Source organism: Rhinolophus sinicus, chromosome 15, assembly GCF_057876585.1.
Source record: "Rhinolophus sinicus isolate RSI-liver-muscle chromosome 15, RSI-T2T, whole genome shotgun sequence".
NCBI lineage: Eukaryota > Metazoa > Chordata > Mammalia > Chiroptera > Rhinolophidae > Rhinolophus > Rhinolophus sinicus.
The window spans coordinates 33514662-33528171 of record NC_142515.1 but is presented as its reverse complement, the minus strand read 5'-3'; the positions used below and the strand labels follow the sequence as shown (position 1 = coordinate 33528171).

Genomic DNA, 13510 nt, shown 5'->3' with positions numbered 1-13510 from the left:
GACTGTAGACCCTCTTCACCAAAATCTCAGCTGCCCCACCCAGGTTCACCCCCCCACTCCACCTCACTTACAGAACTTGATTGGCCCTTGTAATGATTTGAATTCAAGACTCTTTTCTCTAAGGCTTTCTAAAGACTAATTGATATTCACTGGGTTTTTCATTCTCCTTTGGCCCCCATAAGAAGATGATGCCAAAAAAAGACAAAGAGAAAGAGAGGAGGCTCAGGGCAGAAGCTCACAATCCTGAGCCTTGAAGAATCCTGAACTGTGCTTAGATCAGTGGAAAAGTGAGAGACAAAAAAATGCATGTGAGATGCTGTCAACTCTGGGGGCAAAGGTAAACTTCATAAAAATTGCTATCAATGCAGAAAGAGCAATTAATGTAAAGGTTAGGTGGCTATCCCAGGCAGATTAAGTACCTATTGAATTGTCCTGTTATCAGCATTATCAGCAGAGACTCTTTCTTGCCTTAGTGTCCCCAGTAATCAAGAAATTTCCTATGGGCTCAGCCCGGTGGCTCAGGCGGTTGGAGCTCCGTGCTTCTAACTCCGAAGGCTGCCGGTTCGATTCCCACATGGGCCAGTGGGCTCTCAACCACAAGGTTGCCAGTTCAACTCCTCAGTCCCGCAAGGGATGGTGCATTCTACCCCCTGCAACTAAGGTTGAACACGGCACCTTGAGATGAGCTGCCTCCCAGATGGCTCAGTTGGTTGGAGCACAGGCTCTCAACCACAAGGTTGCCAGTTTGATTCCTCGAGTCCCGCAAGGGATGGTGGGCTGCGCCCCCTGCAACTAGCAACGGAAACTAGACACGGAGCTGAGCTGCGCCCTCCACAACTAAGATTGAAAGGACAACAACTTGACATGGAAAAAAATACTGGAAGTACACACTGTTCCCCAATAAAGTCCTTTCCCCTTCCCCAATAAAATCTTTTAAAAAAAGAAAAAAGAAAAAAAGAAATTTCCTATGGGCCTAGGAACAGCATCCAAGAGAGCCCATGACACTTGCCTTTGTGATTTTCAATGGTCCCAGTGGTGATAAACAAGAGGCTGAGAAGGGCCACCGTGATCGCAGTCATCATCAAAAGGAGGAAAATCAGAAAGGTCTCTAATGTGGAGAAGGTTTGTTTGGCCATTTCTCCTAAAACAAAAAAACGAAAAACAGAGAGAGAGTGAGAAAAATGGAGGAAGAAATATGGGACAGGCAGAAAAAGACAGAATCACAAATTAAAATGCATATGTTTCAAGCTACCCAAGGTTATGATGTCTTAGCCCTTTCACATGAATCGACTATACCAGCAAGTACAGAGCACATTTGCCACTAGTACCATATCCCAAACCTGTAGCAGACAAGACCAATCAATCACAGCAGCTTTGATAAGTTTAAATGGGGTTTCCAAATCCTTCTCAGCACAGTGCTCATCCTGGCAGCCATCACTCATCATTTGGCATTGGCAGCTAAGCTAAAATCTATTTGCATTCCTTGACTACATCATTTCTGCTTTCATTTAGGGTGATGATGCTGCTTTGGCTCTCTACATGGGTCTGGGTTGGTGTACTTCTGTCAACAGGGATGACTAATCCATTCACACGGCTCATACTACTTGTGAGAAGGCTGGCTGGAGTGAGGGCTGTAATCTGTGGTCATGGACAAAGCAAAATTATCTTGTCCACATGGAGGTGAAACCCATACCTTTGGCCTTTAAACTCTATGTTCTAACTTTCAATTACTACTGATGCGCAAATGACATGGAAAAGGGGGTTGGCATCTCTAGCCTCAAGCCAGGTATTAGAAAAATTTCCCTCTTCAGTAACCAGAAGATCCCACGTATTTTGCTAACTGTGTATCAAAGGATGAGGATTAGGAATAACGATAAGGATAAAGATAATCCCTGTGTTCTACAAAGCAGAAAAAGTCCTTATAGATTCCTTAAGATATTTTAGGAGAAGGATTCATCATTGGGACTCACTGGGACTATAGAAGCTAAAAATCCATACAATGTAGAAGGAGAAAGTATGATATGGTAATTAAAACATGGATTCTGAAGTCTGACTCCAGAATTTAAATCTCATTTCTGCCATTCACTGCAACTTGGAAAATCCCCAACGATTAGCCTCCGTTTCCCCATTTGTACATAGGAACATGACGATAATAATTTTAGTGCCTATCTCATAAAGTTTTTATAAAAATAAGAGGACATGATACAAGTAATAACTTATTTGTTCCATGGAATGTAGTAAGTGCTCAAAATGTAAATGTGGCCACATGGTAGGAGCCTGTGTGACAAACAGACATGGTACAAAATCAAACTCTTTTTTTTTGCTAGTTTTGCTCTGCTGAACTGATTACCACTATTGGCCCCTTATACAAGTCAACAGTGGCCCTTGATTTAACATTAGAGTTTCCACCTCTGACTCAGATTTCAGTGATATACCTCATGTGTCTCACTACTCTATTTCATTGCCAGAATTACTGCCAACATATTACAATTCTTCTTGAATACATGAGCACTATTTATTTCTCATCAATGATTAAAATCTGAATTTGAAAGTTAAGGCAAATGTCTGCCTTCAGAAGTCAATTGAACCTTGGAGAGCTGAACCAATAATTACACTTTAAAGGATTCTACATTTTCTAATGGTTCCCACTTAATTTAGCATAATCCTGCAAAGTCAATGATGAGGCTCTAATGACACAATAGCAGGCCAGCTACTTGCCACATCTTTACTATGCTTAGGTCCCTGTTTCTCAAGACTGTGAAAGTGAAAAGCAAGTTTGGCAAAACGGGTTTCCAAAGCTAAGAAAAAGGGGTGAGGCAGTAGTTTGCAGTAGTTTCCAGATAGACTCTTCCCAACCAACCCTTCTCTTACTTTAATAAATCTTCCTTGTCTTAGAAAAAAAAAAAAAAGAATGAAAGAAAGAAAGGAAGGGAGGGAGGGAGGGAGGGGAAAGGAAGAAAGAAAAAAGAAAAATAGGTGTAGGTTTAGGGTTTCATCAAGATCTCTGAAGCAATGGATGACTCAAGACCCCTCCCCACTTCTCCAAGAAAATGCAGGCATTCTTACCAGATTCAACCTCTCAAAAGAATTTTTGCATCCAGTAAAGCAAATGATGGTCCAGAATCTTGTTTTCTGTCCCCTTGCACGTTGCTCAGCTAAGACTTCTCAGCGCTTCCTGAAACCTAGGGAGGAAAGATTTTCACACTGATGTCCAAGAGAGTTGGAGCTCTCATTATCTTTGTGGGCTTGGTACAAGGATGAGATTAAAGTGTATTGATAACAAAAGGCTTATTATATGAAAACTCTCCCCTGGAACAGCCTGACACTGAGGTAGAAGTTACAGAAGGCCTGCTGGACTAAAGGTCATTTCAGCTTTTATACAGCTCCTCCAGCATGACAAGTTCTATGCAATGTCTACAAACTGGGACACACACAAACACACACACACACACCAAAAAAAAAAGCACCTGCTTTATTTTCCATTGGTCTCTCAACCAGGACATTAGGGTGGGCTCCAGGTCCCGTTGGGCAATAGTTAAACAGATTTCAGAACAGAAAAGTGTTTTCAATTTTTAGATTCTCATGTCTAAAAAGAATGCAAAAGTTTAAATTAGCTAAGAATGTGAAGAATGAATATACAACAGGGCAGCAATGCGGCACAACTATTAAAATCATATTGAAGGAAAGAAACTCGACATGAAAAAATTACTAAATATTATTTTAAGTTTAAAAAGCATCATGAATCCATTTGTGTAAAGTACACATTACTTACATAGGTGTGATCATGGAGACTGTAAGAAAAGAAAATGGCAAGAAGTAATTACCTGATGGTAAGATTATGGGTGGGTTTTGTTTTCATTTTTTGACTCTTGTTATTTTCTGTTATAGCCATGTAACACTTTTGAAATAGGGAAAATAAAAATTTTACTTCTTCTTGGAGAATACCGGGGGTGCCCAAAAAATGTATACAAGTGGACACTTGGGTCAACGTTGCTCAAGCAGTAGTTTGCCGTAATCAGAAGTGCCTGGACGCTGATGGTAACCACTTTGAGGACCTCTTGTAATTGCAGAAGTCAAACGAGACTTGTATTCCTCTTTTGTTATCAGTATACATTGAGTATTACAACTTTAATACAGTTTTCCTGTCTTACCATACCTATGCATTTTTTTGGCACCCTCTATATGTAGTATATAACAGCATGAAGTTAAACAATGACCCACAAGAGTCAAAGAGAGTAAGAAATAGGCCCAAACTCTCCTTTTTTCCTAGTAAACCCAAGTGGTTTGAAGACAACATAGGCCACTTAATACCTCACAGAGTTTTTAGAGAGACCAGACGCTAAGGTCCATCCCTCCTTCCTTTCGTTAGCATTATTATGAAAATACTTGTGCGGCAACACTCAATTCAAGAATACAATAGAGTGAATCGCTCCCTCCCTGCTACCCTAATTCCCAGCCACTATGTTCCTATTCTAGAGGCAACCGTGACCCACTTTTAGTGAACCTTTCCAAAATGATTCTATATATATTCCTGCGTATTTTTGACACAACGAGCACAATTCTGCTTTTCTTCACTTAACGTATAATGGAGAATGTAACTATGAAATGGTCTCATTCTTGTTAATGGCACTGCACTATTTGCTTTTATGGTATATCTGTAGTGTAAATTCCTAGAAGCAAAAATGCAGGGTCAAAGGTGAGTGCATTTAGAATTCTGTATCAGTATTTGTAAATAGTCCCCTAGAGGGGACAGGCCAGTGTGCATCAGACTTTGTTCCACATACCTACACTCACAGGATATCTCAGGCTCTTTGACCCTTGCCACTCTGACAGGTGAAAAAGTGGTATTTCTTTATGATATTCATTTTCATTCTTTTCTGAATTGAGCCAAATATATTCATATATTTAAAAATTAGAGATATAAGTGACTTCAGATAGAGAACGTAGTAACACATTTTTGCTACCTCTCTGCTACTACAGAAGGGAACAGGTGAAACTGTGGTATTAAACAAGGTTTTTTGTGTGTGCTTATGTTAGAATCCTTGGTATTGAGCAACGGATGCCAAATCAAGCTAACTTAAGGCAGAGGGAAAAAGAAAGAGAAATGAATTCACTGGAAACCAGCGTAAGAGGTTGAAGACTCAGGCTCAGGAAGGCCCGAGACCAGGGCAGCTCTGCAGATCTAGGTGGCAGGATCTAATGAACAATCTCTTTGGGGCATTGCCATTGAGATGGATGCCTTCCAATGATGTTAGGTGTTTGTGCTCTTCTATTTCAATTCCTGAAACACAGCATCTGGCTGGCCAAACTCAGATCATATACTTATCCTTTCCCTGAAGATATAATTTTTAAAAAGTCCCAACAAAACCACATCTAAAGAAGGAAGGGTAGTTTTCCACAATAAATCAAGGCAGGTAAAAACAACAGCTACCACTAGTGACCTGCCATCAGATTTCTTTCTCCCACCCTTGCCCCTTACAGTGGAATGGCCTCTAAATTGCCCTTGTGGTCTCTTCCAGACCTCTCCAGCCATCTTCCTCTCCATAAGAAGGAGACATATCATATTCATTTACTCTGAGACCTGCTGGGTGACCCACAATCTAGTCAGATACGGTCATTTTAACCAGGGTTTTAGTAGATGATAATGGCATACTATATCATTTCTCGCAGACAACATCAGAAGACCCATACCTGAATACTAAGAGGGTACAACTCAAAGAGATACCAAGCACTATGGCAGAGCCAGTAGAGGAAAGATGGTAAGTCAAGGGGACTTCTGGTGCCCATCAAAACAGCTGGCTCCTGTAGCCAGAAATAAGACTACCTCGGAGCAAAGTAAAGATATAATCATAGCACACATTTTAACTTGTACATATATTTTATTTCTATGATAATTCCTGTTAGCTAGGATAACGATGCCTGTCCTTTACTCCCCACCCCGAGATGCTCATTGATGCACACATACTCTACCCATTTTACAGATGAGGGAATGGGCACAGGAAAGGGCGATTAAACATGAGCATGATCCAGCAATAGTTATTCCAGGATGTGAGCCCAAGTCTCCAGATTCCTAGACAAAACCTCTTGCCTTTCACCAAACCCTTACTATTCACATCACCTTGACCTGGGCCCTGGCGTGGCAGCCTCCAGGGATATGCAAGTCCATGTTCATTCCTCATTAACAGGTGATAGAGCAAAGCCATGTCCTCTCCTCTTAACATCCTTTCAGAGGAAGAAACTACTCAGCACAAGGTAAAAGGCAGCTGGGAGAAACCACAAACTATGCAAGCAAAAGAATGGTTCTCTCCACACCATAACCAATAATCATTAACACCACAAAATCCCTTAATATTTTACTTATGCCTACAGGGTAGTGGCCTTCAAAGGCTTGATGCGAATTTCATATGCTCTATGGTCAAATCCTTTTTCATTCTTTATTCGTGGTATAATTGAATGTAAAATTAATTTTTGAAAACATACAGTATTTCATATACCACCCAGATTGTTTGGTCTTCAACTACTATTTCTTACTAAAAGGAACAAGAGACTCTTGAAGAAATGGCTGGGTCTGGGAATGGGGCAGGAAATACATGAATTAAACCTGCAACATTTTTTCATACCACAAATCAAGGAAGTCAATGAGATGACTAGAATTATATCAAAAAGACCTAGAGGTTCCCACTAGCCAGAAATGAGTCGATTTTAGTGTCAACTTAAAGAAATAACTGCAGCAGATTGAAAAAAAATCCAATTCGTTTAAATCCATGACATCAAAATTATACGTAAAAGAAAATCTCATTAACTCTAAAAGATGCTAGGAAACTCATATGTTTTTTATGAAAACTGGTGAGGAAAAAGGGGGAGGAGGATCAGGTGTCAAGAATGTACCTGTCAGAGGGTAAGGGGGGTGGGGGGTGGGAGATGAGGGTAAGGGGGATCAAATATATGGTGATGGAAGGAGAACTGACTCTGGGTGGTGAACACACAATGGGATTTATAGATGATGTAATATAGAATTGTACACCTGAAATCTATGTAATTTTACCAACAATTGTCACCCCAATAAATTTAAAAAATAAATTAAAAAAAAAAAAAAGAATGTACCTGCTTTTCCTGTATCAAGGTATCTTGAGAAAGCCACATAGTTGATGAGGACAGTTTCACACTATCAAAATAATCCAGCTAATAAATGAGGATGGACTAATAGACATAGAATCTACATCTTTTGCAAACTCCTAAGGAAATGCGGGATCTAGGCCATGATCATCAATGTCCAGCTGCTTATGTCACGAAAAGACAGACACCCAGATATTGCAAACCTCAGAATAATTTACACAACCTCATCTCTCAAATATTCTTACCAAAATTTAAACCCAAATTGAATTAGCCTCTAGATCTCAGTGCCTGTCTATAGGAAATACAAAAACCTCTAAACTTGTCCACTGAGGACAATGTGGCAACACAGTAAGCAAAATCTAGACTGTGAGAGACTCTGTCAGACATATGACACAGGTTCTTTAACAAATCAATTGGGAGAGAGGGAGAGAAAGATGGAAGAGCAGGACCAGGCGGAGGAGGGAGGAGGGGAGGTGAAAAAGGGAAACAGGAGGAAGAGAGTGGAGAGAGAAAGGCAGGGGGAGAACATGGGCAAGGGGAGGAGAGAGTGGCCAGGAAGGGGAGGAGAAGAAAAAGGAGAAAAAAGCTGTCGATTAAAAAAGGCTGAAGAGACATAGCAATCAACTGTTTGTTGTAAGCCCCAAATCATCATTGATTGGAACCTGATTCAAGCAAATTGTTTTCAAAAATTATGAGACAGTTGAGAAAATTTGAACACTGACTAGATTTTGATGATATTAAGGGATTATTGTTTAAAATGTTAGGGTGGTAATGGTATTGTGATTAGAGTTTGTTTTTTTATAATTCGTTTTTTAGACATATTCACAAACAGATTATATATATATATATATATATATATATATATATATATATATATGCATGTATATATGTAAAACAATACCAAAAGTGTAAACATTGGATTGATGGATGGATGAATAGATGGATGGATGATGAACAATCAGAAGGGCAGATGGGTGTGGAATAGGCTTTGTTCTTTAATATGCCAGAGGACAGGAGAGAGGTGGGTTAAAAGCATTGTGGCAGATGTTGTCAAGTGCTTCACCCAACACCCTTTCTAAACCCATCTAGTGTGCAGAGGCTGGACCCATTTGCCTAAAGATTCAGATAAACTTTAGGTTCTGCCTTTCAGATGCCCTAGTGTGAGACTTTGTTTCAGAACAGAGCCACTTGGGAAGAGAGGCAGGGCCTGGGACATCCATTTTACAGGTTTGGCTCATGGCAGCATAACTCTGCTGGCAGCTGGATGGCTGCCTCTAGATGCTGTGGCTGCTTCCTCACTCCCTGGCCATTATAAAAGCACCCGCCCTTAGCAGCTCAGTTCCACAGTTTAAGTTGGCAAGTTGTTCCTAGAAGCTCAAACTCAATTCTGTCTTCAACCTTCAGAAAGATTTGGCAAGTTACCTCTATCCCTTAAGCTAGCTGGAGTGGATTCTGTTATCTCCAACTATCAGGTTGGTGCAAAAGTAATTGTGGTTTAAATGGTTAAAAATAATTCAAAAACCGCAATTACTTTTGCACCAAGCTAATAAGAACCCAGCCAAGCTAAATCTCACAAAAGTGAGCATTGAATCTCCCTTTAGAGAGGGGATGCTTTCTAATCATTGGACACTGTGTATGGCTAACTGCCTCTGGAAACATTTTTAATGCTAAAAGTGATAAGCAGTCTGGAGCAACAAATTTTCATCAGGTCCAAAAAGAAATCAGTTTTAAGTACACAGGTCTGCCATAGTGATAGTGGTACCTTACCACCTCATGGGCTTTACAAAGGACTGAAAAATCCCTTTGACCCCAAAGCAGTCCATTATTAGTTGCCTATTTATAGAATCATCTTTTCACTTGGGTCAGTTGAATTTTGACCTCAAACCACATGCAATAGAAGAGAGAACAGAGTCCCTTCTGTACCAAGCTGGAGAGAATGGTTCTTATGAAACCCCTTCTGTACCTGTCATATGCAGAGACTGAGAATGTGCTTAGGGGGGTGTGCTTCACTGCAGGTGGGAGCCCAAGTTCATTCTATGAAGGCGGTCCCAGCTCCTTGGTGGCAGGGCATGGGAGGAAGATGGTGTGTGACAGAGAAGCACACTGGGGCTCTCCTTCTTTCTGGGACTCACAGAGCCCATGTTCCCAGAAATACTGACAATCCTGCTTTTCTCAGGTCAAAAGGACAAAGAGAATAGACGACAAGATAGATAAACGACTGGAGGGCTACAGAGCTTCTCTCCCCAAATTTATCCCAGTTCTACCTTAAACACAAAGGGCAAAAAGGATAAAGAAAGACATTGAGGGTATGGGAAGGACTGGGAATGGGAATTTGAAGATTGAGGGTTTTTTTCCTTATCTTTTCAGTGACTTCCATTTTCCTTATTGGAAAAATGGAGACTAACAAAAACCTACCTGGCTGAAAGATTCACAGAGACAATATTTTTTTAAAAAGGTCTTTGCTATCTCTACAGCCTGTGAATGGTTATCATATTAATTAGGCTGAATGTAGATGCTCAGGAGCTGTAGGTTACATGCATTTTAAACCTGACAGCAGTTCTTTTCTTGGTGTTTTCCTCATGCTTGGTTCTAAAGCTCTCCCTATTAGAGTTTGACAAACTTAGCCTTGGGGAGAAAGATTGTCTTTTGCTGTTTTCAAAACATCCAAAGGTTTAACATTTAGAAAAAAATTGGAATTGCAAAACTTCCCTACTTTTCTACTGTCAGATAACAATGTGGGTCTACAGAACCACATTGGAAATTATTCTCTGATGATTTATCTTTTTCCAAAAGCACAGATAAGAAATTATTGCATTTGGCAGTGACAAATTTGACCTGTTTGCCATACAAGATTATGAAGGCAGATTGGGGAAAAACAGGCTGCAGTCTCATTTATTATTATTTCAGGGACAGGGTGACAATATATTTTGATGTAATTCTTCCCTTCTACATAAATCTCAGATGTTTAGCGTCTCCCACCTGAACTATGCACTGTAGAAATAGTACCACACTGTCCATGGATAGAACATGGAAAAGAACAAAGAGAAGCAGAAAGCAACTTGCTTGTATCAAAGTCCAGCATGACTCAAGGTTCTCTCCAGCCAATGAGGGAAAAGACAAACTGAGTGGAGCTTGACATGAAAGCATGTCGTCTTTCTTGTACTGGGCAGAACAAAGCCTGAGGAGGAACACTACTTGTTAAGAATTGTTCTCTTCCCTGTCTGGAGCAAATGTACGGGCAAACATTCACAGAGGATCCCCATTAGATTAGCCAAAAAAGCAAAAAGGAGAAAGGAATCAGACCATCCCTATGCAGGAGAGTGAATGCACCTCATTTCTTATGTTCGCTCTTGTTGTGATTTGTCTGACTGGTTCCCAGGGAAAATCCAATTAAGATCCAGGGGGAAAAGAAAAAAATTCTTGCTCATATGAATCTTCCTGGAGAGATAATGCCTGCAGGAGGATTTACTGTCCTGGGTTTGTCACTGATTTAAGATGGTCATAAGGGTTAGGTGGCAACTGAAATACCTGCGCTCAAAGTGTACTGCCAGTGAAATGAGAGAGGTTGTCTGTCTGATGCTCCTCTCTGTGTGGCGGTCAGGACCAAGCTTTGGTGTGAACCAAAAGCTAAAGCATGGTTTGGGTCCTGAGGGTCTAAGGTTAGGGTAGGGAGTTCCCACTCAAGGTAAGTGGCTTCCCCAGGGATCAAAGGGGCCAGCCCAGCAAGTCCATGAAAGAAGCCAGAGCTCAGTGACAGGGGAACCCTGGCAGTAATCTCAAGCTTGCAGCAGCCAAAGGCAGGATCCAATCAGATAGAGAGCCAAGATAGGGTTAGGCAGGGATGGAGTCTAAGCTAACGCAGATGAGGCACAAGTACAAAGGGCTTGGCGGTCTTGGGCAAAGGACAGATCACCTACAGGTAGCGTTTGTGACTCCATTTTGTAGGTCAGTAGATTAAAGAGACTTGCATGGGTTGGGCTGGCTAATCATGCCAGGATGTGAAGGACAACAACTTATCGAGCTGTTATTATATAGACATGTATCAAGCCATGGCAAGAAGGACAGTCATCTCCTTAAAAATAATAAAATATGAAATAAAGTAAACCTATTGAACTCTTAGTATGTTCCAGACACTGTTCTAAGAACATTACATGAATTGACTCATTTAATACTCACAGTAATCCTATGAGGATGGTACTATTTCTATCCGCATTTTGCATTTGATTTAAAAAGCAAATGAAAAAAGTGAGTCATAGAGAAGCATAACAAATAGCCAAAGATCATACTGCCAGTAAGGGACCAAGCTGGATTCAAAACCAGATCGTGTGCTTTTAGAACCCTTCAGGTTAACCATCCGCCCTTCACTAGTATTGATATACCTGATATCCTTCGAATAACGATAAAATAATGCCTACAAAGTAGTCAAAAACACAAAGCTAAGAAGCAAAAGAAAGCCAATATTTAGAGTCAGGAATTATGAGAAGAGGTAAGGATTCTAAAGCTATCTAGTCATCCAGCCCAACCCCCTTGTCATTTAGATAAAGTTAAGTTACTTGCCCAAGGTTACTGTGATGGAAACCTACAGCACTCATCCATATCTGGTCCTCAACTCCTTTCTGGGAATATAGGAAGTGCATCCAGCTCCCTGGTAGTTATGGTCAATGGGCTGTGAGTGGCAGTGCTATGTGTTACTCCTGAACTGAAGTATTCGATGTGGAGGCATTTGAGAGAGGGTGTGAGTTCTTATGATTTCTCTTCCTCTGCTGTGGTGACCCTGATAACTGCATGTCTCAGATGACATGCTATAGATCCCTGAGTCACTACTTGGAGGAAATCTACCACAGAGTCATAAGACCAGGAGTACACTTTGCATAAACAAGAAATAAATGCTTATGTGTTAAGCAACTAAGACTTAGAGGGTTTTGTTGTTGTTGTTGTTGTTGTTACCACAGCAAGCCTCCTACCCATCCTAATGGACAGTCACCTGATTAACAGCAGTTCATGAAAATGGCTCTTTAGCTAAATTGTAAATTTTCTTTAAAAATTTCTCAGTCCAATAAATGCCACAAATCAAATGGCTTTACGTCTAGATAACCACATGCAGAGAAATGAAATTAGATCCCTATCACAAAAGTTAACTCAAAATGGATTAAAAACTTAAAACATAAGACCTGAAACTGTAAAACTTCTAGAAGAAAACATAGGGAAGAAGATCCTTGACATTAGTCTTGGCAATGAGTTTTTGACACAAAAAGTACAAGCAACAAAAAACAACAAGTTGGACTACATCAAACTAAAAAGTTTCTGCACAGCAAAGGAAACAATTAACAAAATGAAAATGTAACCTACAGAATGGGAGAAAATATTTGCAAACCATATGTCAGATAAGGGGTTAGTACCCGAAATGGATAAAGAACTCACACAAGTCAGTAACAACAACAACAAAAACAAACAAACAACAACAAAAAACCAAGGTGATTAAAAAATGGGCACAGCAACAGACATTTTTTTCCAAATAAGATATTCAAATGGTGAACAGGTATATGAAAAGACGCTTAACATTACATTTCAAAATATACTAAAATCTCTCTAACTCAGAGATCACATTTCATGGAATCTCAACTCTGAGACATAGTTAAAAATGAGAAGTAAATATAAAAGGACTCTATGTCACAGATACTTACGCAATAAAGTCCATATGTTTTACATCATAAGAGAGGCCCTTAGGTTCATGTAGAGCTTGGTGACTTTTAATTTACATGCAATTCTAACCAACCGTTCTTTTGCTTCCAATCATAGGAAATTAGAATATTCCAGGTTCCTAAAAGCAGGCACATAGGTTATAGCTGAAGGAGACTCAAACGAAAGTGACTGAGTCTATAACAAAAATCAGTGGTCAGAGTTACAACTTGAGTCATTTTTATTTAACAATCTCCAAGACAGCAGAAGAATACATAACATATTTGAAAAATTTTTCCTCCAAATTTTTAAGTTCAGAGTTTAAAAAAAGCACTCCAAGTTTAAAAGCTGTCAAAAATATAAAGAGAGAGACAGGGACAAAAAATAACTAGACTAGTCCAGTTCAAAATGTTCCAATGTTTTATTAAGGTGGGATTTAGGGAACTTTTATTTTCTGCATTTTACTTAACCATATTTAAAATTTTTCTGCAGTAATCTTGTAACACTTTTGTGATACACAAAGTTAATTATTTTAAAGGATGAATACAGGATATGAAAAAGACATACAGTAAAAACTTTAGTTCTCCAACTAGGCTAAAATAGGAGGTATGAAGTCTGCTAGTCCATTCTTACACATTGTCAAATGAAGAATAACCACTACTGAAAACAGAGTTTCTGTTTCTTTTCTTGGCTGTATGAGACAAACTATGCTCAC

General features: G+C 39.8%; 1 protein-coding gene across 2 annotated transcripts in view; it reads right to left on the bottom strand.

Annotated features, from left to right (window-relative positions):
- The window catches only part of ASAH2 (N-acylsphingosine amidohydrolase 2), an 89172-nt gene that overhangs the window by 65497 nt on the left and 10165 nt on the right, over window positions 1–13510 (bottom strand). The window contains exons 1-3 of one of the 2 annotated variants that reach the window (XM_074339435.2): window positions 3468–3585; window positions 3067–3182; window positions 1010–1141 (exon numbers count right to left, since the gene is read on the bottom strand). In XM_074339435.2, the coding sequence (XP_074195536.2) occupies window positions 1010–1136 (127 nt within the window). In that variant the 5' untranslated portion in view covers window positions 1137–1141; window positions 3067–3182; window positions 3468–3585. Of the gene's footprint in view, window positions 1–1009; window positions 1142–3066; window positions 3183–3467; window positions 3586–13510 lie in introns of those variants that run through there. The other variant, XM_019738657.3, reaches the window with a different exon arrangement.